This window comes from Denticeps clupeoides, chromosome 14 (assembly GCF_900700375.1).
Source record: "Denticeps clupeoides chromosome 14, fDenClu1.1, whole genome shotgun sequence".
Lineage (NCBI taxonomy): Eukaryota > Metazoa > Chordata > Actinopteri > Clupeiformes > Denticipitidae > Denticeps > Denticeps clupeoides.
This window is the reverse complement of record NC_041720.1, coordinates 15,366,401-15,394,380: the sequence shown is the minus strand read 5'-3', so window position 1 is coordinate 15,394,380 and position 27,980 is coordinate 15,366,401. Positions and strand designations below refer to the sequence as shown.

Genomic DNA, 27,980 nt, shown 5'->3' with positions numbered 1-27,980 from the left:
ACACTAAAGACACAAATATCAATTGATACAAATATCTAACAAATTATTCACAATTAATAATTTGCTAAAATAAATGTACTGTGTTGTAATTAATCATGACTGATTGTGATTAATTATTCAGGCTTTTGGAAAGAGGCTATAACATTACACTCATGTACAAGTAATGTACATGTACAATGTAGAGGCACTTCACATTCATTCCTAATGGGTACCATCATGCACCACAAATATGATTTATTTTCCCACCTTCCTGTCAGCTTTAGGATTACATTCAGTTATCCTCATCTTCCATCACATTCCAGTATTCAGCAGCATTCAGGTCCTGACATGCACTAGCCCCAAGCTCTTGTCCAGTCTCTGCCTTCTAGTCGTTTTTAGTAGTGAGGTACAGGTCCCGGTATACCAGTAGTTACAATCTTTTTAGTTATAACACAAATGCATGTCTTACTGCTTCTTTTGGTTTCAAGGAGCACCTAAATAGTTTTTTAGATAAGTTTACGTAAGGCAGGGGTTTTGCAGAAGTCACCTCACACCGGGTAGAAAACCAGGTGAAAGCCAACGTGAATAATTATCTTCAAAGTTGCGTCCGTTCATCTGGGACCTTGCCAGGAGGGTGCTGAGCACGGAAACCACCTGACATTTGAATATGGCCTGTTTTTTTTTCAGATGTAGGTCTCAAAACATGTGACTTTATTGCCAGCGCCTGAGTTCTCATCCAGTTCTCAATTTGACTCAACATTGTCCTGCCTTACACTGCCATTACCTGGTTCAGGAAAACCACTAGCAGTATGCCACGAGGCCACTGCGAGTACCTGGTGATGCAGTGTGTGCTAGCAAAAGGCCATGCCTTATTTCAAAGGTTCAGCAATGAGTTTGATTAGGTTTGTCACATATGTCACTGTCATCCTGATATAATCTCATAACAAATCACTGAAATATGTTCTCTAGGTACTCATATTCCTGTTAGAATAGAAATTGTGCAAATGTCAATGCCACCATTCCACCATGTCCTTATTGGGTTATGTCATTGGCAAAAAAGTTCACACAGAGACCTCCCGTGGGGAACGGTGTGGCCTCTTACCCAGACCATCATAGAGCTCGAGCTGTTCCTTGCTTTTGCCAACTTCTACAAGCAATTAATAAGAAATCTATTTTCTGTTACAGCCCCCCTGCCTACTCCCAGAAGATGAAGTAGGAACAGGAAGTCCAAGACATTCTCCACTGACTAAAGTGCCCTTTACCACTGCTCCCATGCTGAAGACATCTGATCTGCTTTATGTCGTGGAATTGAGCACAAAAGAAGAGAGCATGATTCTCTCCTAGGGTCATGGTGAGCATTCCAAAGTAAGAATCTGTCTCTTGCAGAGCAGAACTATGACTTTGACAACAAAGAACTGTAGCTGATCAAGAACATGCTGGAGGAGTGGAGACTTGTCAAGCTGAGATCCATTTGCATAGTTAAGAGACCCAGCCTCTCATTTCACTTGAAAATCATAGAAAATAAAAACAGATGGTCTGTCCCAAAAGGGTGACCAGGAACCGCACACTTACAGCACAAAGATAACAAAAACCCATTCAGCAATGTGACGATGAGCTGGGAGATTTGCTGCTTTTTTCATGCTAAAGACCTCTGCCAGGTTGCGATAGCATGGTACAATGGCATCAAGATCAACTACCTCTGGGACCTCGAACTCCCTTGAGTCCTTGAGATGGTCTCATGAGTGATGGAACCAGTGATAAGAGAACAACTGTCCACAGAGATGGGTTGGGGTAACAATTTAGCTGTGTAGCGGCTGATTGATGCATTTCTCTAATCTAGATCATTCAATTTGGTTGCCATTTCTACCTAACCTCTGGATGACCTGATGTTCTTTCTTTCAATGCAATCTCTGATTTCCAGCCTTTAGCACCAAGCTGGATTCCATTGTTGGGCCAGCGGGAAGTTACTTGCAATCCCTCCCTACCAAGGTGTTCGGTTGGTAAGACCTGACGCAGCCTCATCATTTGGGATCACGTCCCACCAGCGTTGATAGTATCTGCTTGTTTGTCACCCTGTTGTCATGGAACTGCCATCAGTGCAAGTACCAGGGCAATGATACCTAGTTAGATGGTCCCAAAGAACAAAGTTGGGTAATGGTGAACTACATCCTCAATGGATTGCTCGTCACAGACTTCAACCATACTTGCCTTCAATGCCTCCATGGAGCTTACCTTTATCACTGTTGCTTGTCTTCTTATGTCCCACCAGTGCTTCCTTTAATCACCTTCACCTGAAACACCTCACCACTGCCACCTACTGAAAAATATACGCTGCATTGTGTAGTGTGTGCCTTCTATTATATAATTATTGTAAGAAGATTATATACTTGGTGTGATATATGCAATGATTAAGAAATAGTATTCAATAGCATGGGCCAACCTTCAATTTTACTGTGCTATAATAACGGTTAATAACCAGCACAATAACACATACACACGCACACAAAAATTCATAAATGAATACTACCACAAACAACTACATTCACTTACTATCAGTGACACACACATGCACATAAAATGCCCATACATGTGAATATATCAATCAATCCATTTTTATTTATACAGCGCTTTTTGCAATGTACATTGTCACAAAGGGCCTAACAATGGAACAGTGTTCAAGGCCCCTAGTGGGCAGGCCAAAGGCAATGGTGGCACAAAACTCCTTGAAAAACAAAGAAACCTTGAGATGAACCAAAGCTCAGCAATGGGAACCCATTCCTTCTCTGGTCAACACTGGATTACCAGGATATATGGCATATAAAGGTTATTGCAGTCCAGTTGTGTATTATGATGTGCAACAACTTAACAACTCACAGTTACATGTCCCAGTTATGTGCTCACAGCAGGAAGGCAGAAGTAGGTTGTTCCTGGCACACACAAGGGCCCCTGCCAACAGCACAGTTCTCACAAATTGTGTTCTTCTCACATCCTCGGACAGCCTTGACAGACTACGTCAGATTGATATCTTATTACTTTGGCTCTCTATGTCATCTTCACCTTGTTGTGTAACTTAGCGAGCATACACACCGCTGGGCATTCCAGTTTTACTGTATACATATTCATTGAATATAAGCTAGACTCACCTCCTTGATTGTGTAATTCTGCAATTGGGTTTGCCATCTCGTGACATTTATTCTTGGTGTCGGATTGTCTGTTTGTCACGATATTTGCGCCTTCGATGCACACAACTTTGGGCAGTGTATTTGTCTAAATAATGTATTAGTGTAATAATTTTATGTTTTTGATCACTGTGTGTGAAAACAACTAAACCTCAAATTCTTATAAAGCATTAGTCTTATAAAGCATTAGCCTGAAGAGACAGGGAAAGTGTGGAAGGAGTAATCATGTGAAAGGTTTCACAAGACAAACGAATGCAGGGGAGCAAATGGCTGACCATTTCTGTAGAGATTCAGGAACTGGTTTAGGTAACTATATTTGTGCATCAGGATTTCTCATGCGAATGAACCTTTTTAACCTCATTGTAAACCCAATAATCCTGTTGTTTCTATGACCACATCGATGGATCTATAAGAAGTAATTTTATTCATTAATACAAACAAATGAATAAGTTTCTTTAAATTCATCCATCAGTTTGCCAGTGACAGCTGACTTCAGTATTCAGTCATGCATTCATGACCTTCAGGATTTTAGCTATTTATTTTATTTTAAAATACATACTGTTAGTCCAAAACAGAGGAAATATATTTTCCATGTATTCATATATCAAGTGACCTTGCTCTTGTTCTAAGCAGCCCAGTTTCTAAAACAGGTATCAGCACATATATAAGTGGGTTAGAGTCCTGCTGAGTGGTATGCAGTGTCTGCGATACACAATAAGCGATGTTGGCTTGAGGGTCCTGAATGGGTGATTGCAAGTTTACAGATGCGGTGTGGGGCTCATAATGAGGGTATGTCACGCCCGAGGGGAGAAGAGAGGAAACGATGAACTCTGAGGGGTTGTAACAGTTTATTGCTGGGAGATACAAAGGGACAAAGGGCACAAATAATCCACCATCCCTGATGGATAATTCCTGAAAGGGGGGGGGTCTCCTCAGTCTGAGAGCTCATCTAGTCCCTCCGCCAAATACCACTACCTGTGGTCACACCCTACAAGCCTTGGAGTGGCTTAGAAGTCACCAGAGGTCCTTGTGGCCATGCACGGTCCTGTTTGGCACATTAACAGTCAATTGACAAAGACAATAAACAGCAGCAAATACCAGTGTGTGGACACACAGGACAAGGGAGAACCACATTGGAGGACAGCTCTGTAGACTCCAGATCACACCGGGCTTTTATAGGGGAGCGGATGAGACGAAACAAGCCGCACCTGATGCCCGTTTCACCCGTGAGGATCCCTATTTGTGATTTAATGGCCCTAGGAAGGAAATGTGACCCCCACCCCGGAAGAGCGAGAGGAGTGCACTTGCCGCTCCTGTAGAGCGCCAAATGCACTCTACAGGATTGGGTCCCATCCAGAAACCCGCGGCTACGGCCGACATGACACACAGACACAGACAATGTTCCTAATTCTCAGGGGGGGTGTTATGGGGGGCAGAGCTGGCACGGACATGACAGGGTAAGCCATGTTCAATGGGTGAACAGGTGCAGGAAGATTTTAATGTTTTTTCTTTTAGTTCATTTCCAGAAACCTGCCATGCAAGCTGTTGTCATCTTATCGACAGTAGCTGTGGATTTGGCAATTCAATAAAAAAAAAGTATATCTAATGTTTTTCTGTTTCTGACTTGAAACAGCACCATGAAGGACAGGCGAGCCCTACAGAGGGTGGTTCGATCAGCCGAACGAATCATCCGTACCAAGCTCCCTGACCTTCAATCTATCTACAGCAAACGGTGCTGCACCAGGGCCAGGAAGATAGTGAAGGACCTCACCCACCCCAACAATGGACTCTTCTCTCTGCTGCGATCAGGGAAGCGCTTTCGCTCCCTGAAGTCCAACACAGAGAGAATGAGGAGGAGCTTCTTCCCGCAGGCTGTCCAAGCTCTCAACAACAGTACATAGAACTCATGCACTTTCACCCCCAATCACTCCGGACTCTTTTGCACAAAATCACTTTGCACAAAATCACTGTGCACAAAATCACTTTGCACAAAATCACTGTGCACAAAACCACTTTACACAAAATGACTCTGCGCTTTTTACCTTACTGCTCTTTTTTTATTTTTTTATGGCTCTTTTTCTCCTTTCTTTAAACATTGTAAAAAAAAAAAAAAAACTGTAACTCATTTGCACACCTTCACCCTACCAGTTACACATATTTTATGTTAAAGGCGTAAAAGTGTAATATTTGGTTATGTTTGCAATATTTGGTTCATTATATTGGTTCATTGTTTACTTGCAACATTTGCAATACTGTGGTCTGTAGCAGTTGCAAAAAGCATTTCACTGCACATCATACCGTGTATGACTGTGTATGTGACAAATAAAATTTGAATTTGAACTGCTCTAAATGTAACGTTACCCCTAAACTTAAATATGGCACCTAGGAGGCCAGATATAATTAAACACATATTTTATAGCTAAAAACAACTTTGGAGAAAGCTAATGTTTTTGTAACCTGAAGCAGGTCTTTGCCAATTTCATTTTTTCCAACGTTGTTAAGAAGAACTTGACATTTGATTATACCCAACATTTAGAGACAAAAGTCAAATTAATAGATACATTAATAGATGTCTATCAGTTCTACTGCTAATAATACTAGTACTACCTGTAGAACTACTACTACATTACAACAGTCCATCAGTATCAGTTTATTATGTTCTCACCACCTATTACATTCATCCAAATAAATATACTTATTCACTTTATTTAATTATTGTTGACAGATTTTTCCCCGTCCTCAGTGTACTTACAGTATTTTAGAAGACTGCTCCTGTTCTTTCGCTGTCACTGATTTGGACCCAGACCTTCTGATGACAAGGCATTTCAGGTAAATATTGGGACACGCTGATGATTTAATGGCTGTTACTGTAGACACACTGTATACGTGTCAGTGCGCACATATCATGACCGTACGCACGTGTACACACACATCCACGCCCACTTATAATAGGTGTGCCAGTGTCTCTGCCACAGTGCACGTCCCTACTGAGTAGGTGTTAAGTTGGCTTGTGTTCTGATAGTATCTAGGCTTTCCATGCCCCTCCCTTTCACTCATTATATGCTGCTATAATTCATCTCTTGGTTTTTTGTTGTTAACTGTTTGTTCTCACACGGCACTTTTACACAATGTATTTGAACAATTTGAGCCTCGACACTGTAAAGCCAACCATTTAAGACATTGATCTCTTATCATGCCTTCATGTGTTTATACATAATTTAAAGTATTTTATGAATGTTCACATGACCTCATGCAGTCATTCATTCAGCTCATATCAATAGGCTGTGGGCTGGGCTTCAACGTGCCTCTACTATTTAAAGAAAAATCACCAACTCACTACTTAATAAACCAAATTAAAACATGTGTATTGCATTTATTTATTTAATGCCATAATAAATGTTTAAATGCAAATTATGATGTCCAAATTCGTCACAGAAAAAAATGCTGTTTCTACCACAACAAAAACTATGTATATTTATAAAAGCACTGTTAAATAATAGACTGTTCTTATTATATCATCTATGTGAAATGTATTCATGCATCAGAGGTGAAAATCGTTACTCATCCATGTAATGCCAGCTTATCGAAAATAATTGTTGAACAGCAATAGCGAGAGCATTCCTCACCAATTTAAAGGCTTTTATGTTTAGTATTAGTAAAATACTATATATAACTAACATTTTTGATTGTGTTCAGTCAAATATTATTTCAGTCGTGAATATGAAAAATTGGTAAAAATATTTACAAACTATTATTATCATTGCTTATCATTGCTCTTAAACCAATAACTTTGAGACATGACTCCCTCACATCCATTGTGTAGACCCTGACCTTCACCTCACAGTTAAAACCAAATTTGTCCCTTTGATGATCATGCTTTTGACTTTTGTTGAGTGTATTAGGTGATCTCCTTTAATAAAGTCATTGTGATGTCCCAGCACGCATGTTTAACGGCCCCTCTTATTCACTTATTTCCCATTGCTGTGGCCTTTCATTACAGGTTAAAGGTCAACGTTGCTCTGGCAGCTTCAACAAATGGACATAGCAACTACAACAGACTTTACAATAATACTCCTTCCTCAAGGAGGGAAACAGTATCTGATAAGACTATGAGAGGCACTAAATCACACAACAAGGCAGTTGTGAAACAGCTGGGTTATCTTGGGGAAGTGGGACACAGTGGAGAAAAGGCCATGCAGCTCAGGCCTGGGCAATTTTGGACCTTACTGAAGTGCATTGCCGTAGGTTTGGGGGGAGAGAAGTTGGCAACCGGGAGGAAGTCAAGGCCTCCTCATCGTTATGGCTTGACCTGACCACATGCAGTCAGTATTGCCTTAATTCAGTGAAAATTAGCAAACACCATCCTTACAGTCAATAAGAGCAGCGGGGGAGCACAGGGAGGGCAGCCAGAGGTGGAAAAATAAAAACTCTGGTTTTCATTGCTGTGGTTTTTGTTTCATGCCTGTACAGCTCTGTGTTCAGTCTTCTGTTGTCTTCAGTCTTTTCACCATATAAAGGGTCAACTGTTGCATGATATCAAGACATTCTTTTTGGTAGCATTATGAATTAAAGCAGCAAAACTCTTACTCTGAAAAACCTTAGAAACTTCTTTGGCTTTCGCTGGATTTCCTCCAAAGAATCAAGGTCACACCCTTTATTTTAGAACGCTGAGTGCAGATATCTGCAGCTGAACCCTATCTACAAAGGAGAGAAAACCATTGTTTCTGAAATAGAGACTAACTTGGATTACAACACCACCCATAGATAGAACTGGGAGTATAATATTTTTGTGGCAAATCAGGATGAGTGGCAAGAAAACCTGCTACCGTAATCTAGATATATTACATATTAATACATTCACTGTTCTAAATTGTCCACTTGCTTCTTCTTCACGCAATGCTTAATTGACAAGTGAGGAATGCATCAGCACTTGCCTCGAGTTTAGTGGCATCTTCTTCACCTCAACCAGGAAGACTTTCTCATAGACCATGTTGATATGATGGGTACATTCTGCATGCATGACAAAAAACAAGTTCTAGATTATTATCATCATTACAACTATAAGCAAGGACCAAGGTCAACAATGTTTATGACCATGGATATTAACTTATAACTATCAACAATGTTTATGACCATGGATATTAACTTATAACTATTATGTTGCAAGTGACTACAACACGGTACAGCATCCACTGATACTGGGACAGAGCTGCTGGTGGTGAAAAAGTGAAACTGTCAACTATTGTTGCATGAGCAGGCTGTTGACTGAAGTGTTTGGAATGGATTTGTCATGCTCCTTTGAAAGGAAAAGTTGGTTTTGTAAACCTTGCCATAGGTGATTTCATTCATGAGGAGGAAAAGACATTAATCAGATCAGTGTGGCTGCATGTTTATAATTTTACACGTAGCTTGGTATCAAAGGCCTGGGAATTTGCGGAGGATGTCTGCTCTTCCCAGCTGCCATCTGCAGGTGACTTGGTGTAATCTTTGTCCTCAGGTGTCTTTCTCAAGGTCCCTGGGAACTGACTGTAGAGCACTAACACTGCCTTTTTCTTCCACAGACTAGCCGGTGTCTACATCTCAGCCTTCAAGCCCCTCCTATCTGGAGATTACTTGTAATGATAATAAGAATAATAATATTAATAAAAAAAGTTGTTCACTCTGCACTGGCACAGTGGGAATTGTTCCTGTCTCTCCCAGTTTCTCAGTGGTGTGGATCTGCAATGGTGGGTTTAAACAATCGCAAAATAGACAATTACCCAACCAGCCAAATTCTCTTGCTGTCATGGAAGGAGGAGCAGATGCTCTTACTCAGCAATTCTGGAGTGATATAGCTTCTACACGTTCCTCCTATCGTCTCCGCTCTGAAGAACAATCCACAGCAATCAAATTAACAAAAGAGCGAACTTCCATTTTCTTCTCAAGACTTGGGTTTTGGTCTTTTCTCTTGGGAAAATTGTGTAATTTGACCCTAAAAGCTTGGTTAAGATTCATGACCAAAACACTGGCCATTTCCCATTACCCTCAAAAGCAAAATCTGCATCCTAGCCACAATTTGAATATAGGATCATTGTGAGAAAAGAATGTGAACCAACACATCACCCTCCAATGACAGAAACTCACACGGGACTCTTGGCAACATCATTACCGCACAGAAAACCTCTCTAATACATAAACATTTTAAATCAAATCAGACACGTTCCAAACACCTAGGTCCAGCAACAGCACCAGATGCTCCTTCAGCTTGGATCTGCCATCGCCAGCCTCACAGCTCAGGTACAATCCTTCACAAATACCTGTCACAAAACCCCCATCCAGTGGTCCCTTCTCCATTAAATCTTTGCCAGTCACGCCCAGGAACTGCCGCCATCCAACGTACCCTCCAGCCACACCTACATGCCCACGGCTCTCCAGCCCCGAGTCCTCAAGTGGGACACAGCGACTCCTTGGCTGGTCACCACGTGCATCGACGCACGCAGGACATTGTCCAGCATGTCTTCTGGTCACCGGGCCTCCCCGCTGATGTTCATCACCACCCATTCGAGGCATCCACGGGTCACCAGTTGAAAGTTGTCACATCTGAAGACCGTGAACCAGTGCATCCGTCACCTCCAGTCCACCTAGTACCTTGTCCACCGTTCCCTAGGCCATCACGTCCCCTGTGCAACTTCCTTCACCCCTTCTCGTCTTCCCCGCCTTGCCTGGTGGACAGTACACTTACGTTCACGATACGCAAGCTCCTTGACGTGTGAGGGCGTGGCTTTGAGTAACTTGTGGAATGGGAAGGGTACGGGGAACGCTCCTGGGTCTCACGCAGGGACATCCTGGACCCCTAAAGGTGGTGGTTATGTAATTTATGCCGTTCAGTCACCAAGCCCCCAGGGGGCGCAGAACCGAGATTCGCCGATCCGAAGAGACGACGCCCAGATGACGAGCTCATGCGATCCATCCACGGCAACTCGTGGCCTCTGGCAGCCCAACAAACCATGGGCTCCCACCAGATGCTTCAGCCACTGCAATTTCACCCCAGGTCCAGCTTCCTGACAGTTTGTCTTTTTTAAATTAATTCATCACTATGTCATTTTTATGTTAATATTGGAGCTATATTTATTTATTCATTTCATTACATTGCATTGTTCACGCTGTATGACAACTTAAAGCTTGATAAACCTCTGAATACTTTGAATAGGTATGCTTGGGTTAAAGACATTTCCTTTAAATCTGCTGCTGACCTTTTGAGTTTCAAAAAAATGTCCAACAGACCAGACCTGGCTTCATTTAGACAGAGGAGACGTGAGACAGCCACCCCAAATTCCACTTTAATCGCAGATTAAAGCATTTGCTACATTCTTAGAGTATTTAAGCAAGCAAGGGGCCAAGGGGGAGCTGGATTATGATATATTTCAGTGCAGCAGTAATCCGCCATACAGAATTGTTTTCATACAACCGCATTATGTCAAACATGGATGGTTAATCCAATGTGAGGTGACAACCATTAAGCCTGTCAGGGTCAGTTTTAAAACACACATTGCCCCACCAGAACCCTTGCTTCATGTTTAAATTACATACGCAAAGATTGTTTTCTGCCAGATCACTCTAATTAATTAAGTGTTTAAATCATGAAGCAATATTCCTTCATCATAAATGGCACATTTTTTTGGTGCCATGGTTTAAGTATTCTTGCTTTAATCAGTTCCTTCCACCAGTTCCTTCTGGTCAAACTGAATGTAATTTCATGCAATTGGAAACAGAGCCTGCTGCAACCACAGAGTATATCAACAGCAGTGACCAGAACCGTGATGTAATTTGTGGGTAAAATGTTACAATGACAGGGGTAGTTTAGCTCAGAATTTACTTGGTATGGAGTGTGGATTAAAATTGATTATCCAAGTCGCAACCACAGTGTAGGCCACTAACAATCATTTTACGGCAAAGGTCCCTCACATCAATCTTTACTGAGACCAATTGCTGAACCTTTTGACTGCATCTGCAGGTTTAAAAATCTGAATGACTTTTCAATTACTAGAGCGATTCACATCTGGTGCTCTATTTGGGACGATTCATCTCACAGCAGAAAGGTGTATGTACATGACAAGCAGTACAAAGCAGAAAAGGGTTTAATAATAAAGAATCTCTTAACTATTCAGAGTTGTGATTTGGGTGTAATGTAATGAACTAATGTAATGTAAGCACTAATGGCTTCACCTTTTAAAAGACATGCTTTTACTGTTATAATTTCTGAACACATTATAAATAAATAAATAAATAAATAAATATATATATATATATATATATATATATATATATATATATGTGTGTGTGTGTGTGTGTGTGTGTGTGTGTGTGTGTGTGTGTGTGCGTGTGTGTGTGTATTGAGAAATGTTGCAATGACAGGGGTAGTTTAGTTCAGAATTTACTTGGTATGGATTGTTTATTTTATATATATATATATAGATAGAGAGAGAGAGAGAGAGAGTCTGGACAAGACAGCAGAATCCCTTCCACCGCTGAATGCATGTCCTGGTTCTTGCGTCCAACATATATAAATAATGCACCACAGACGTTATACTTATTTTTTGTTGATCAAAATTTCAATGTAATTTCTTTGTTTTAAAATATCATCAAGTGCAGCAGACATGATTAAAAAAAACCACTCCAACAATTCTGAAATGGTTAGAAAAAATGTATATTGAGGATTTAAAGTGCGTCACAAAAAAATTGTGATGTGGAAACATGGGCCTTAAATTTAAAAAAGTGCCCCTAGATCCATTTAATACATTAATAGAAAACGTCCAAAACAGTTTATTCTGGATGTCCCCAGCCAACATTGGCCAATCATCCAAAGCCTGTTTATTTCATAACAGTCTAAGGTTGTGCCAATGTAACATTTAAAGACATTTGGAAACAGTGTGGAGAGCACTTACACACGGTTATACCATAGCTAGTTCCTACCTGGCATTTGGATTGGATGAGAGAAATCCCAATTTTAACATTATCGCACAATTTAAATCATTGGTTAAGGTTACAGAAACGCAACAAGCTGCTGCCTGAATGATGTTGCTTAGAAGCCGGTGGATCGCAACCAAAAGTCATTTTTTTGTGATACACAGCAAGCAAGCACAGCACACAGTGCACACACAACGACATTTTGTGAACAGTGGGCATCCATGAAAGGCGCCGGGGAGCAGTATGTGGGGACGGTGACTTGCTCAAGGGGAGCTCAGTGGCACCTTTCAGATACAAGTCTGCCTCCTTTACCCGCTCGGTCACCACAGCCACTGCTAGGCCACCACTGCCAACTGTAGCCCTCTAGTGCTGAGCTGATGTCTCAGCATATGGCACTGCCTCTACTGTATTATTGCTTAATTATTATGTGCACTATTGCTCTATTTTTGTACATATTACACAAACCTATGAAAAACAATGAAACTGAAATTATTAAAACTAAGTCATCTTTTTAAATATCATATTGAAAAATATATTTTATATTCTCCAGTATATTCGCATTGGGGCACAATTTTCAAACAGGTACTAAGTGCAGGATTATCTGCTTGTTTTAAGGTCAAAGGGACGTCCTCAGGATTTACATAAACAGATCGAACAAGAACGAGACACTTTCTATCTAGGATTCGAAGCTGTATGTGACAGCTGTCAAATATCGACTTTCTTTCTTGTTTTATCCATTTGTGAAAATCCTTAGAACTCCTTTGACCTTACATTCAGCTTATTGACAATTTTATGATTTCCTATTTGCACACAGTAGTGCAGATTACTGTGTCTGACTAAGGCACATAGAACAGAAATGTAAATGAGCCACTAGTAATGAGAACACCAGTATAGAAAGAAAACGAAGAGGAAAAAACATAAAATCACCAGAGAGGACAGAGGTTCAAATAACAAGCACCTGGTCACTTTATAAAAATTAAGAAAAAAAAACATTATAATTCGAAAAATAAATATTTTTTTTACTACAATGTCACAGAAAATGTGTTAATATTTAAAATAGAATTCAAATATACATTTACAGGGAGCAATAAATAGACTTGAAGTGAAAATGTCCTAAAACCAATTGGCTCTTGCTGTTTACTTGTCCTGGGGACTCCAATTTGGCAAAACCATTTGTGGCACAGAGCAGACGCGGGCCAAGTGGGGTGAAGTCTACTTGGTGAGAGTACACATACCCCTCCCCTATAAAGACCCACCCACCCACACACACACACACACACACACACATCAAGACACACAGGCTAGGTCAAATGATACTGCTTTAGAATCCCTCAGGGAACTCACAAAGGAATAAAAAAAAAAAACATTTGATGGTGGACGATGAGTGTAAGGAATGTTTCTCTTTTCATTTCTAGGAAACAAGGATCGAGAGAAAGGAAGAATGAACTCTATTCTTTGCGAGGCAGATTGGCAACACTTACAAACAAGTAGGCAGGAAAGATGAGATCAGTCCGACAATAACACTGCGTATAAATAGGTCAAATTAAATACGGATAAAAGACTGAATACTGAGAAGAAGAAAAAAAAAAAAAAAAAAAACTCTAGCGCCATAAATTATTTATAACGTATAACAGGGGAGAAAGGTATATTGCATATGTATATACAGATATTATTATATTTGCAATCTAGTGTGGAGGAAAACCAAAAAAATCAATTTCAACCACATCCAATACGACAGCAAACAAAACAGGAACAAAAGAAATATAATAATTTAAGTAGCACGCTCACGTCACGTGTTTTAGAGTGGTCAGCGGACGGCACAAGCTGCAGTCTCCGCTTTGAAGTGGTTTTCCAACGTACTGAGTAGTCCTGGTATATCCCTTTCAGAGCTCCGTGCCACAGGGTGCACTGCAGGGTTCAACTGCCACCCATCATCCATCCGGAGAACTGCTCAGGTGAGTCTCCCCAACTTCGACGTTCAGGTGGCGCATAAGAGTCCACAGCAGCCCGTAAAATCCAGTGAAGTGTTGCATAAGTGAACTGGTTTCTCAACTCAGTCCCGTTATTAACCACTGGCGAAATGAAGGCGCATTCGCTGTTTCGCAGACCAATAGCGATGCCTTCCGTTTCACTTCTCTTTATTTTAGCAGCAGTACGAAACCCTTAGCCAGAGAATTTGTACAGTCCTTTTTTTTTGTGACGATATACAAAATGGGATTATTTGTCATAGCACACGTCGCTCGCTCACTTTCGGTTCAGGGGAATGCTTCCGCAGCAAAGTAAAATCAGAGTTCAAAGGTCAAAGTGCTGTGCTGTGAAGTTCCGTAGAGTTATTTTTTCCTTCATTTTCTCTCTCCGTCTCGTCTGTAGCTGGTTCTTACCTCCGGGGTTTGTCACATCTGGACCGGGTAAAAACAAAAAAACAGAGTTAACTTCACACACATATTCATCGCAACTAATGTAAATTCATCATAATATAATTTTACTACAGTTTATTACTATTGAAATGATGATGTCACACTATTTGTTTATTTAGACTTAAGCTTTTGAAGCAATTGCAATTAAACATGATGCATTTATTGCAAAATGTGGCTAAAATAAACTTTATTGCATTACTGTATTATGTATATGAGATCAGTGCAGACTGGCTCAGCACCTCCCTGTCGCACACACAAAAACCTACTTGCACGTTCTCTCGTTGAGCTCAAGGCTCCGGGCCCTGCAGTCCGATTCGGAGTGTTTGCAGAAGCATTTGCAGGTCTGGGGGTCCTGAACAAACAAGCGCCGCCGCCTGTCCGTGCAGGAGCTGCAGCACGGCTCACATGTAGGGCTGAGAGAGGCAGGGAGGTAGGACAGAGGTTGAGACTTCCTCAATCATACAGCTCAACACTGACCAGTTAGCATCTGAATGGGTGAGTGGGTATGGCAACACGCGCACACGCAAACACACAACAAAAAAACACCACTTGCTCACAAGACACGCACAGCGAAAATGAAGAGCAATAAAAAAATATATAAAATAAAGCAACGTGGGTGAATGCATGATGGTGGCACCTGGCAAGCAGTAAATTACCCCTCCAAAATGACATCCCCCTCTCACTGCAGCTCCACCCCATCTACTGTTCCCATGCTGGCTGGTTGCCATGGGGACACCCCTCCCGGGGGGTGGGGGGGTGGGGGGGAATTTGTGCCTCAAAAGTTCACCTGCATGCTGTAGCACAGTTTAAGGCAGAAACGGAACTGAAAGACTGACGTGACCGTCACCGCTTCCCACTCACAAACTCTCTGGGAAAATTTAACTCGGGGATGAAGTGTGTCGCCTTCTTTTTTTAACATTTTTTATTAAGTTCATCAGAAGAAACAGGTAAACACACAGCGGTGGCAAAAAGGAACGACGCTGCGGACGGAACAAAACATTTTTTACAAAAAGAGGCGTCGCAAAACTATACAGGGCTGCGGTTCGACTTGTTACCATGCTGCTCTACACAATCTGCTGATCTACACAAACTGAACAGAAAAGAAAAGCAAAAAAAAAACAGACAGGCAGGTACCTCTGAAACGGCATCGTATCTGACGGGGGAAATAAAGGCCGCGATGTGGGGATGAAGGGGAAACCTGTGTGAGGCGAAGGATGGGAGCACGCCCGTCCAAACAAAACGAGACACTGCAAAGCGGCACAGACTCAACAAGTGACACGTCAGTGATCCCCGTGTGAGATTAATAGGATTATCTGCAAGCCACGAGCCATGCGGGGGGGGGAGGGGGGAGGGGGGGCTGATGGGGAGATGATAGATGATCCTGCGCTACTTACTGCGCCGCTACATGGGCTCAGTTCACTCAGGGTGCTCAGCTCACCAAATACCATTCATCAAATACCAGGGAAGGACAAGTTCATATATCCAGGAAGACAAAATACTATGGGAAATACGTAGATGTGGATTATAGTCAGAAAATAGACTATTCTGATTGAACTGAGCCTCGATTATCTTGCTTTTGTTGGAAATCATTGCAAAACAAGTTGCAAATTGGATGCGAGAAAAAATTTTTTTGTGGAGGGCGGGGCAATTAAAATGAAAGCAGACAAAGGACTTCCTCCCAAAAGAGCTTAACGACCAGCAGCGACACACTCAGGTGCAGGGGACTGGAGGAGAATGCGGACGTGACATACAGGTCGACCGTTTGCTCTCGGATTTTCTTTCGCTTTCGTTTTTGACCTTTGCCCTTTCCCTTCCTGGGTTTTCTGGAAGAAAGAAAAGCACAACAGATGCACAGAAAGAACTAAGTTGGAACAACTGTCAAGGTCAACCAATCAAACGAATGACTTATATTAATCAGCCTATTAACTATTGAGACTCAAATTGTATTGAGGGCGATGTACTGAAATGGGGAATATCTATTAAGCGTATGAAACAGTGCATATCTCGTAACAACAATCAAGCAACATAAATTAACTATAGTAACACAACTACAGACTCACAAATGAAGCGAGGCATATGTGAGATGCACATGAGATGTATGATATTTGATACAAGGCTTTATAGATCTCTGAAATTGATATTCGGGAGTAGCTTATTCCCTGAGTCCTCTTGAGACAAGGGCCTCAATAACGTGAACTGACTGGCCCGAAAGACCCAGTGGCAGATAAAAGAACAATCATCCAACCATTAGGTAATCAGAGGATGCATGCTAATCTACACACTGATACAGTAGATCATGCATGGCATGCATATAATAAATAATCTGTCTGCTCAGCTCCTCACTACTGGTAGATTACATAAATAAGATTACATACATAGTTGCATAGAAAAGTACGATAGGTAGAATAAAACAAGATGTACAAACAAGATAACAAACTGCAAATAGACAGTTAAGTTGTTTTTGTTTATAAATACTAATATATTGCCATTAATGTAATAGGTTTGGCCATTTACACAGATCTGGCATAATGCAGAACACACATAAATAAAGCCGGCCAGTGTGGCTTTGCATTTCAAACCGTGCAAGTCTCCCGAAGAAAGTAACATTACATAGTATAGAGCACTAATCAAATCAATAATTAATATATAAAAGAAGGTAAACAAATACATTTTGAAGTCCTGGCCCTGGTCCATGGCCACAAGGGGCCGAAATAACATGAACATCTATCTTTGCGTTCGGCCTTTTGAGGAGTTGTCTTCTTTCTGTGTTTCTTACAATTAATAAACACTGTTTGTTTGCTTGCAACTGCACTCATCACTTCTGTCAGTGTGACTACAAAAATAATTATTCTAGTTATGTAATTAACTATATTCCGAGACATGATCATTTCATTGAAAGTAATTAAATAAAAGTGAAATATCAGCACACGAAGTTCTGCCTCCTTCCTAATGTTTTAAAATGTCTATTGTCTGGTCTGTCTCCAGCTTCAGATATTTTAATGTGTGACTGTTTTCCAGTTATTCTCATATTATTAGTACGATCTGAGATATATGGCCATAGTTGTAATCAAGCACTTCAACCAATGCTTGAGAAGATTTCATGATTTTGTATGTGTATAAAGTGTATAAAACGTGAAAGTGAAAAAGCTTTTGTCATTGTGATACACAGCAATCACAGCACACGGTGACACAACGAAATGTGTCCTCTGCTTTTAACCATCACCCTTGGTGAGCAGTGGGCAGCCATGAAAGGCACCCGGGCAGCAGTGTATGGGGACGTTTCTGTGTTCAATGGGACTTCAGAAGCAACTTGACAGTTCGGCATTTGAACCAGCAACCCTTCGATTACGAGTCCCATTCCCAACACCAGAAAATATGCAAGGGTCCCTCGTTTGGGGAATTTGCAGAGGTCAGCATACCCACAGTAATGGCTGAGCCTTGCCCTGGGTGAAACGCCTTTTTGATAACGGTATCTCCCCTGCCAGGTATATATAAATGTCTATATATCTTGCGTACATAACTGCCACATGCTTGAAACCTGAATAGTGCCCTGTGCTGACCAAATGTAACATTCCCTCCAAGGACTGGCCTTGACATAAGGAAAAATAGAAAAATAGAACATTTTCAGAACCTTTTCTTAAACTGCTTGGCACTGAATTTTGGAAAATAACTTTTGTGTTTTTTGCATCATAATTCCAGCACAAGTGCGTGGTCTAGTAGTGCTAAGAATGCAACTGTTAATCTGGGTTTTGTACTGGCCTCATATCTGAATGTCGTTCTGTTTCTGCACCAAAAAAGCTACAGTTCAGACAGAACCCTGTGACTGCAGCACCAACTTTGCACCTAAAATGGATTTTTTTCCTCCACAGTGTAGGGGGTGCTTAAAGTTGGTAATTGTATGACGCGATTACCCAGGCCCGACCACGGCCTGTTACACTTTGTAAGTGAGCAGAGAGGTAAAAAAAGAAAAAAAAAGAATGAGGGTGATGAAGCACAATGACCATTATGAAAGCACACACACACTCTATATGTATGTTGTCAATGGAACTCTGATGGAAAAAAAGATATAAGTTATAATGTAGATGACTGTCTTTAACAAAATGGCTTAGTCCTGCAGAATGAATCCGGACATTCTCTTAAGTGCATAAAATCGGCGGCGCCCTTGTTGTGTCCCATCCAAACACACAATTATAACAAACAATAGAGGGCTGTACTTACTTCTCGCTTGTCACTTCTTTCACTGCTTTCTTCTCCCTGTCAGGGAACAAAGGAGCCAAGTTACCTCCCCAAAACTTTTGTTAGTTTGTCTGCAATTCTGTACATAAGCCTGCATGTGCCCTTAGCGATCTTTGATCTATCAAGCTTGGGTGCGTCCAGGGTGCTAAGGGACCTGCCGGCGTTGCTATACACAAATAGCACACAACATTCTGTCCAAGAGTAAACTGGTGGCATGTTAACACGGGAATTAAAGGAAAAATTCTTTCTCGGGCGAAAGTGAGGATTCATTCGGAGATTCATTCCCTGTGCAGCAGCATAGAGTCGTATTTTGTTGAGGCATTCAGTAAAGTACACTAGACCATATAGTGTATGAATTTAACTTGTGTTGGTGGGCTAGCTGAGATATCAGCCAAACAAATTTTCACTTAAAAAAAACAAAAAAACATAAAAAACCCACATGTTTGCAGCATTCAATATAGTAACAGTACTGAATAGTAGACCAAGTACAGTATAAACTTGGTGATCTGACCAACGAATTTGCACTTAACTTTTTAAAAATATATAATAAAAAACACACTTCAGTTTTTTAGGGCATATGATTCGTCACCGATGATGAGGCTACACACTTGGCGCTTTAATAGACCTAGAATGTTATTAGCCGTTGATGATTAAGAAACAGCTCCTGACCAGTGGTCTCGATTGAAAAACGCTGCAAGGAAACCACCACACAGCAGAAGGAGAAGCGCAGACCTGCACATTCTTAAATCTGAGCTGTCGGCAGCTGAGTGGTCTATTAATGTGTAACTTGTCATTTAACAGACTAAGTGCAAAAGACCTCGGTGACTTTGTTCGAGGGGTGGCGGCTGGGCCATGTTTGCCTGAAGCGTCAGTGATGAAACGTGAAACACTCCGTTCAGTGGAAATATGCTGGCGTTTCCATTACGCCGGGAGGGTTGCGTACGTAACTGTTACATAAGGCTGCAATTCAATTATTTAAGAAGACTCCAGTGCTTCAGTCTAGGGCTTCCGTTGACTGTGAACATGCCAATCATGATAATATTGCAAGTTGTAGGAAATGTTCATTTTCTCAACACCACAAAATTCCTCCTGGAGCTCAGGAATCACTACGGAAACTGTTTTATCCCTCCCAAAGGACCAGCCAATCACATCCCTACAGATGTGAATGATCCTGGGTAAATGCTTCTCACAGATTTCATTAGGCCCTTTTCCGCTCACATTTTTGAGAAGGGTTTACCAGGACGTCAGCCTTGACATTTTGTTACAGTAGATAATTGAACTTCAGCCAATGGTTGTATGCTTAATCTCAGAGATTTCCAGGTGCGCTGCCTTCTTCGGTTACTTTTCCGGATTACTGTTTAACTCTTCAGTTCAACATAACGTGTGTAAAAAGAGCTGCAGACACTGCGGTCCATGTGTAAAATGTCAGTGTCTGGCTGCAGCAGTGTCTTCTAAGTGCACTGGGACTGAATGCAAGAGAGCACAAACTAATTAGTCACCAATTATCTGAAAATATGTTTGGCTTTCCTAAAACTAGCCCTCTTGCGAAAGATTAATTTTGCGTGTGTGCGTGTGTCTTACCTGCATGCACACATGCTGTGCTCAGTAAAACTCTTAAAGACGTTTGATTGTTGCCTCTTCGGTCTTAATACTTTAATCTGTAAAAATGAAAGCCACATTGTATATTGGCAGGTAACATCTACAGGATTAATCTGTCACAGAACAGTAAAACAATAAGATTATTTATTAAGCTTCGCATTTTCGCACAAACTGAGAGAGCGACCCACTGCCCAGCCCCCAAACGGGTGGACCAGGGCCTGTTCTTTGTCTGCTCTCTCTCTCTCTCTCTCTCTCTCTCTCTCCTATGACTAGTCCGGAATGTTTAGTCTCAGTTGGCATGGTTCTTGGTGTCAGTGAGACATGCCAGTTTCGCCGCCATGACAAGCCGCCAGCCCAAGGTGGCACGTGGCACAAGTGGGATATGTGAGCGAGGCCATCGAATATGTAATTGCTTGTCAGCAATTTATTGCACGTGCCCTTGCGAATGTGACCCAACGCGGAAAATTAGGGTCAGCCGACAGAGCTCTTTAGTAAACAATAGTGCACAATTAGGGCCAGCCCTGCCACGTATGGATTCTGTTACTGTCAGAGAGAAATGCAACTGTTCCGAGAGTAACATAATATCTAGGATCCTCTGCAGAATCATTGCTGGTGTTTACCGGCCTTGAACTAAAACTTGCATGCTGTGCTTGCATGCTCTACCGTTTTTAGCTTAATATTGTCCGTATTGAAGCTTTAGTAAGTTTGCATGGTGCCACACTGTGTATTTTCCTTTCAGCTGAGAACAAATATTGGGCCCAACAGAGTTCTCTCCTGTTTGCATCCCTTCTTTTGAAATGCAGAACATATTGGCTTCTTTCCTTGTAAGAGCTGGTCCACATTGAAGGCACCACATTCTATAATAGCTGACCTTCCAAAAGTGCATTCAGATTTGGCATGAACTCTGGGGGTCGATAAACAGTAACGGTAATTGAACGTTTTAGGGCTTCCACATTCAAGACCACCCAAAATACTAGGTCTGTTACATTTTGTATGTACTGCACAGGATTTGTCTGCAAAGTTCAAGTTCAAAGTTCACAAAGTTCAACCCCTTCACCATCATCATTTACCATTAAACATTATTTGCGATTCCATTTACCTCCACTCATTTTTTTACACTTTAACATGCAGTGAGATTGTGGAGTTATAAGCAATAAAGCAGATTGTTCTGGAATTATTGTTGTGCTCTATTGTGCATTAAAAAAAGCCTGTTTCACCCAACTTGAATTTCAAAATTTGAGATTCACTTTTATTTAGTTTCTATTTATTCTCAAATGTGGCTACATCCAACACGTAGCACCTTTTTCAACCCGAAACATTGCAGCACGGTGTCTGACCTCCATGGTGACGTTGTGCGTGGAGATGGGTGTGCACTCCAGCGCCTCGTCATGGCAGCAGCCGGCACAGCGAGTCAGCACCACGCACGATGGGATGAAGATGTGCTCCACCTCGTCGGGGTACTCCGTCATGATGTCCACGAGCACCTCTCTAGGCTGACAAAAGCTCTTGTTATACACATCCAGGAAGGAAAGCACTGTGGGGGAGAAAGATGGAAAAGCGATGAGATGAAAATAGATTCGAGCAGAATTCCTGGTTGTTTGACAACTCCGACGAACGTTCTAATGATCCATCACATTGGTTCTCCAAACAAGCCTTGGTGTCCTACCTCTCCTTAACCGCATCACCATTACCATTTCGGAAAGATTTCAAGGTCTGAACTCACACTTTATTCTTTGGCATGAAATGCCAACTGATTGCAACAAATGAGAGATCTGCCCGGTCTGTGGACAGAGCTGGGCTTCATAGCGTTTGTTACTGAAGCTACAACAAAGTCCATATTGTCCTTATTGAACCAAACTTAATCTCTCTAAAAAGCAAAATTAATCTATGAATGAAGCAGAATCCTACTGGAATGCAGAATCATGGAAAAATATCTTCTAACAACTCTACTTATCATTTTTAAAATTAATTTATGGTCGTTAGTCCACATCAGTGATGGTTTTTTGATGTTCTACCCCGTCTGTGCTTGTCACATGAACAGGCGATCCTTTTTCAGCAAACCGGCCCAGTTTATCCAGTGGTGACATCTGAGTGGAGGAGAGGCGAAGAGGGCAGGGGACGGTGATCTTGTCTGTCTCACTCTACTCCCCTGTTACGTCAGGTGAGACGGGCTGACCTGATCTGGGATCAGCGTCCTTCCTTATGCAGGTTAGGCAACAACTACTCTATTGTCCTCTTCAGAGTTTACATACTTCTCTCCCGTACCTCAATTTTCCTTCTCCTTATCTCTTACGACCCCTCATCCCAGTCATCGTGTTCTTGTGCCTCTTCTCTCTCCTTCATTTCTGAGGATGAACTGGGTACTGACGGTGAAAGGGCTCAGGTGTTTATCTCCACTGCGGCAGGAGCCAAGAAACGTGGTTCAGCACACAGACAATGGAACTGGATCTCGAGATCAAACTCCCCATTGAAGCAACGTGGATTTGTCCTTCCTTCACCCAAGGCAAGTCAAATCCTGTCCACCAGGTAATCACCAGTCTTCACAATGTGCTTTCAGTCTCTCTCTGTCTGTCTGTGTGAGCATGTGTGTGTATATTTCTACCTTAATAGAGAACAAATGCCCTCACAAAGTTCCGCCATTAATCCATAAGCAGTTAGACAATCAAAATAACGTGTGTAACTTACTGACAGAGAGGTCAAAACAAATGATTGACTTATTTCCCTTTAAAATGAAAGCATAACAGCCCATTTTAAATGAGGGTTGCATTTGCCACAGGCCAAGAGAGTCTCTCAAACGTGCAACACGAATGACCCAAGCACAAATGGTTTACATAAGTTTACATAAAGGCATTTTGATTGACGGAAATCAAACAGGGGTGTATTCTGTGGGTGTGAGGGTGATAAAGTGTCATTTTATACGCACGGGGCCAATGACATCCGCCCAATTCATGCACTCTATCATTAGTGAAATGGTCAACCCCCCCCCCCCTCCCCCAGCACTCACAACCCTGAGAACAAAAAATAAAAAACCCCGTCACATACTTACCATCACGTGTGCTCTGTTCTTCCTCGTCGGGTATGTGAGCAGTCTGCAGCAGGAAAGAAAGAGATTTGGATTTCTAGCTTTGTACTATTTAGACTAATTAGATGTAACAGGGTAAGATTAACAAAGGTCATCTTACAAAATAACTTCTGTTATGTCTGGTGTAACTGGAATTATAAAGAGCCACGCGGTTTCTTTGTCTGCACGGCACTTTAAATGAAATGCAGGTCATGTCATTAGGGCCACTAGAGAAACCCTTTACTCAAATTTAGCATTAATGCTATAGTTCCAACCTTCAGCCATCAAATAAAAAAATTAAAATGACTCTCTTAACAAGCTCAACAATAAAAAAAACAAGACTGTTACATAAATGTTCTGAACACATCAGAGTATCCCATGATGCAATGTCTAGTGAAAACTGGACATATGCTTCGTCATGCGTTGAAGGTTCCATAAAAAGGGGGAGAAATGGTTGAATCCACTTAATTAGGGTACCGAAACAGATGCACGGTGTTCGCTCCTTTGTAATTCAACGTTGGCATTTACAGCGTTAAACCGGAAAACAAAACTGACTGATTTGGTGCCAGTGTGTTAAGGAGATTTTGTAAAGCAGTTGGCACTGCCCTCCGATCACGTGGGCCGTACCAGCGAGATCATACGTTCGGCCAATTCTGCGACCCTGCTGTGCCGAAACACCCCGTCTCCGGTTTACACATTTTCCGCAAGGACCGCTGGACCTCGAAATGGCCGAATTCTACATTTCAGACATTCACATGCAGTCTCTGTATGATAATATCTTTCCCCCTGGACCACAGAGGCCTCCTTCGCTTGGCCTGGTGTTCATTTCCTCCAGAAACGTCGACGTGACATGGGCCTATGTCAATGTCAAAGGGCAGTAGGTTCGTTCGTTCGTCCCCCCGCCCCCATCGCCCCGCCCCCCACGTCCCACGCCAATTTGCATATTCCGCGTCGCCTTTAGCCAATCATCGCGCGGTCCGATTGTTCGCCTCCGCGGCCCGCGTTTTCGGGACGGATTGATGGGTGGCGGCGGGTGACGGCGTCTCCAGGACCCTTAAAGGCCCCACGGACCGGATACGAGACAGAAGTGTCACCGGCGAGGGACGAGCGCGGTCTGGTGACAGGGAGTCGACAAAAGGCGACGGCGCGGCCCTGTTACGGGATAACGTGACGCAGCACGTTCGCGCCGTTCCGCGCACTTGACCGGCGATCCGCTGCCGACCCCCCACCCACCCGAAAAAGCCCACGTCGCCCGGAGACGCGCTCTCCTTCAGAAAACGGGACCCGGCGACAATAAAACGACGAACCTTAAAAAAAAATATCAATTTAAGAAAAGATTCTTAATCGACCGCCGTCACCGTTACTGCCCCCCCGCGCCTTTAACGCGTGATAATATCACGCATCCAGCTTCCGACCAGGCCCTCGCCGTCCCAGACCCCCTTCAAAACCACACACACACACACACACACACACACACACACACACAAGAAGAAAAACTTTGGGAGCAAATCCCCGGCAGGAGAGTCGCAACCTGTCGGCGATAAAATAAAACTGGTCTCCGCCTTCGCCGCGCCGATTATCTGCTCTCTCTCTCTCTCTCTCTCTCTCTCCCTCTCTCTCTCTTTTTACGCAGCCCGGGGCTATAAAATAATTTGGAGCTGTTAAAACGGGAGCAGTGACCTACCAAGGGGAGCGACAAGGACAAGCGAGTCATTAGCGGCGCGCCGAAAACAAATCCGCACGCGTGTCGTAGTTTCTCTTAAAAATAATAGTATTAATAATAATAATAATAATAAAAATTAATTTCCACGTGAACAACTTACCTTGATAGCGGAGAAATACAGAAGCGTCACGAAAACGAACCTCATTGAAATGACATTAAAGTTCATGATTGGGTGACGAAATAAGGTTCTGGTTTAAAGGTCCATGAGGCGAAACTCCGATTTTTGCCAGGAGGACATCTGTGGATATCGGCCTCTTCACTTTCTCTAGGGCTGTAAACTTAGAGGAACTACTGAAGGAGGTCGGAGGGCTCTGGTGGCTTCGGGCACATCCTGGTCCCACCACTTTTAATAATAATAATAATAATAATAAAAAGAGGAAGAAGGAGGAGGAGGAGGAGGAGGAAAGCCGGGCAGAGGGCCCCGTCTTCTCAGCTGGTGCCTACGATCTTCAGGGTATCCAGGAACATCAGGAGCCACGACGCGTACCTTCTCACATGTTTCGGAAGCAGAGCGCGGTTCGCCTTGCGACGTCCTGCTATCCACATCACCGTGATAATCCCATGCCGAGAGACCGGACTTTTATCCAAATCTATATATAAATGTATATAGAATAAAACGAGATAAAAAGTTCTTTTTAACGGGCACCCTTATTCCGCCTCGTCTCACCGTGACGTCGCTTACGCATCACCACCCGTCGGCGAGAGCGGGCAGACGGCCGTCTGTCGGGCTCGGCGGAGACGCGCAGGGTATTGAAGCTCCGGCGCAGCCGATTGGTCGGCGGGGCCGCGGGGGGCGTGGCCTGCGCCGCGGTCCGCTTGCCGAGGCCTGCGGGCGAAGGGACCTTCTCGGTCAAACCTCGACTCCATTGATAAAATAAAACGGCACGTCGCCGTTTTATATTCACCTTAAACATTCTGGTGTGCATAAGTGCCAGCGTAATTTTGTCACATATTTTGTCCCACCACTGTGCATCGTTCACGTATTTTATATATTTTTCTTTTTTTTCATGTTCGCAGTATTTAGGTTATATTTGACTGCGTGTCATTCGTCCATGACATTCTAAGAGACCAAAAAATCTCTTGAACTTGATAAATATTTAATGTATCTACACGCTGTGGCTTTAAATAAAAGAATGCTTGTGAGTAACAGATTATCTTCCGTGCTTTAATGTAGTTTGCAAATTGGACGCATGCCTGTCGCATTTATTTAAATTGCGATTAAACGTATGGCTGTCGTTCAAGTCATGCGCTCTTAAAACATGTCATCCCCAGGAGGGGCGAGCTCAGCTTCCTGGAAAGTGGCTTCATCACATGACATCAGACTTCGGTCCAGCTCAGGCCGCCCCAGCCAATCCAGGGACGCCGAAACGGTAACCGGGTCCCCGCGTATGTGTGCGCGGCCACGTACAGGTGTGGGAGGGCCGCGGATCGCGTTGTCGTGGAAAGTCCGCCTTTTCCCCACTCCGCCCGCTCCAGAATGTGCGAGGCGACGCTCGGTTTCCATAGACGCGGCCGGGGCAGCGCTGCTGTGTGCGGGAGCGAACGTAGCCCATGGACTCGAGGGAGGGCTGTGTTGCCAGATGCCGGGTGAATTTCGGTCGAAACCAGCAGAGAAGTATTCGACTACGAACACAGCATGCTGTAAGATGGGAATGATAAGGAGAAAAATAATGTTTTATTTTTGCCCCGAAATATCAAGAAACATTTTTCTTTCAGGAATGTCAACCTCAAGCTGGTCTAATCTGGCAACACAGAAGAACCAGACTGGGCGCTTAATCAGCGGCACTGTTTAGCCTGTTAGCAACCCCTGATGTTTTAAAGTAACATTTGTGCTAACTATTATGTGCTAATTCACTTTGCACAAGCAACTGAATCGTATAATTGGCTGTCCACAGTCTAATTCATTAAAACACGAATGAACTCGCGAACAGCCAGGCGCTTGCACACACAGAACACACTCTCTCACGCAGTCTTCGTCTTCGTGACACCGTCTACATGCCGCTTCTGCTCTCGGTCGCCCTCTGGCGGGCCTCCACTGCAGCTGTCGTGCTGCCCTCTGTTGGTGGTTTACCTGGGTTCGGCGAAATCGTCACATCGTAAATCCAAACGCCGAGTCCCCCGCCACAGACATTTCCATTCACTTTGATGAATTGCCGTGGGCCCTGGGATGAATGATGCGGGACTCCATCTTTGTCCTGAGGTGCGTGGTCCTTCCCATTCCCCGTCTTCGTTTTCCCCGGGTTTTCCAAATGGAGAAAATCCCACGTCGGGAAAACATAACGAACTGAATTAAGCAGAATTTAATTTAATAGAGAATGAAACCCAGAGGGAGAGTGGGGGGATCTGTGCGCAGATTGTGTAAGTGAGAACGAAAAAACTGAGGAGGGGAAACAAAAAAGAAAGAAAAGAAAGAAAAAGATAAGTTACCGCCTGTCCCCTTGACTGTTGTGTGGAGTTTAATTGAAAAACAACACATGAAGTTCAGCCCCTGTGTCAGAGCTCCATAGTTTATGCTGAGCCGCCCCACCAAGAGAGCTCTTACTTAATGAAGATGTCCACTCCTACTACAACTCTGTACACACACACACACACACCACACACACACACATACACACACCACACACATATAAACACACCACACACACACACACACACACACACACACAGAGAGAACCTAAGTCACAATAAAAATATTCCCAGTGGAACAGATACACCTATTAACACACCATGACAAAAACTGCTCACACATGTATTTTAATGGACCCACACCTGCACACACACTTAGGAACCCACAAATTGTTCTCACATAACAAAACAACACACATTCTCAGCAATTCATG

General features: G+C 42.8%; 1 protein-coding gene and 1 pseudogene across 5 annotated transcripts; both read right to left on the bottom strand.

The window, feature by feature from the left end:
- Positions 1 to 11,959: 11,959 nt before the first annotated feature.
- Positions 11,960 to 25,847, bottom strand: vegfab (vascular endothelial growth factor Ab). Of its 5 annotated transcripts, none has more exons than XM_028953094.1 (8): positions 25,241 to 25,847; positions 23,403 to 23,445; positions 21,694 to 21,890; positions 20,339 to 20,415; positions 18,740 to 18,775; positions 16,273 to 16,344; positions 14,788 to 14,934; positions 11,960 to 14,503 (listed from the first exon to the last, which is right to left on the bottom strand). In XM_028953094.1, exons 1-8 carry the CDS (start codon positions 25,304 to 25,306, stop codon positions 14,482 to 14,484), a joined length of 660 nt encoding a protein of 219 aa, XP_028808927.1. In that variant the 5' UTR covers positions 25,307 to 25,847; the 3' UTR covers positions 11,960 to 14,481. The 5 variants fall into 5 exon arrangements, with proteins under 5 accessions (XP_028808927.1, XP_028808929.1, XP_028808926.1 ...); XM_028953096.1 differs by lacking the exon at positions 25,241 to 25,847 and adding an exon at positions 24,045 to 25,003; XM_028953093.1 differs by lacking the exon at positions 25,241 to 25,847 and adding an exon at positions 23,539 to 24,033.
- On the bottom strand, positions 17,868 to 18,014 carry LOC114763911 (uncharacterized; annotated as a pseudogene).
- Positions 25,848 to 27,980: the final 2,133 nt, after the last annotated feature.

Excerpts from the sequence above, each read along its gene's own strand:
- vegfab (XM_028953093.1), bottom strand. The coding sequence starts at position 23,631 with ATGACCTGCATTTCATTTAAAGTGCCGTGCAGACAAAGAAACCGCGTG. Across the intron at positions 23,446-23,538 it reads GACATAACAGAAGTTATTTT|ACTGCTCACATACCCGACGA; the intron begins GTAAGATGACCT and ends TTCCTGCTGCAG. Across the intron at positions 14,935-16,272 it reads CGAGAGCAAACGGTCGACCT|CCCTACATGTGAGCCGTGCT; the intron begins GTATGTCACGTC and ends TGCCTCTCTCAG.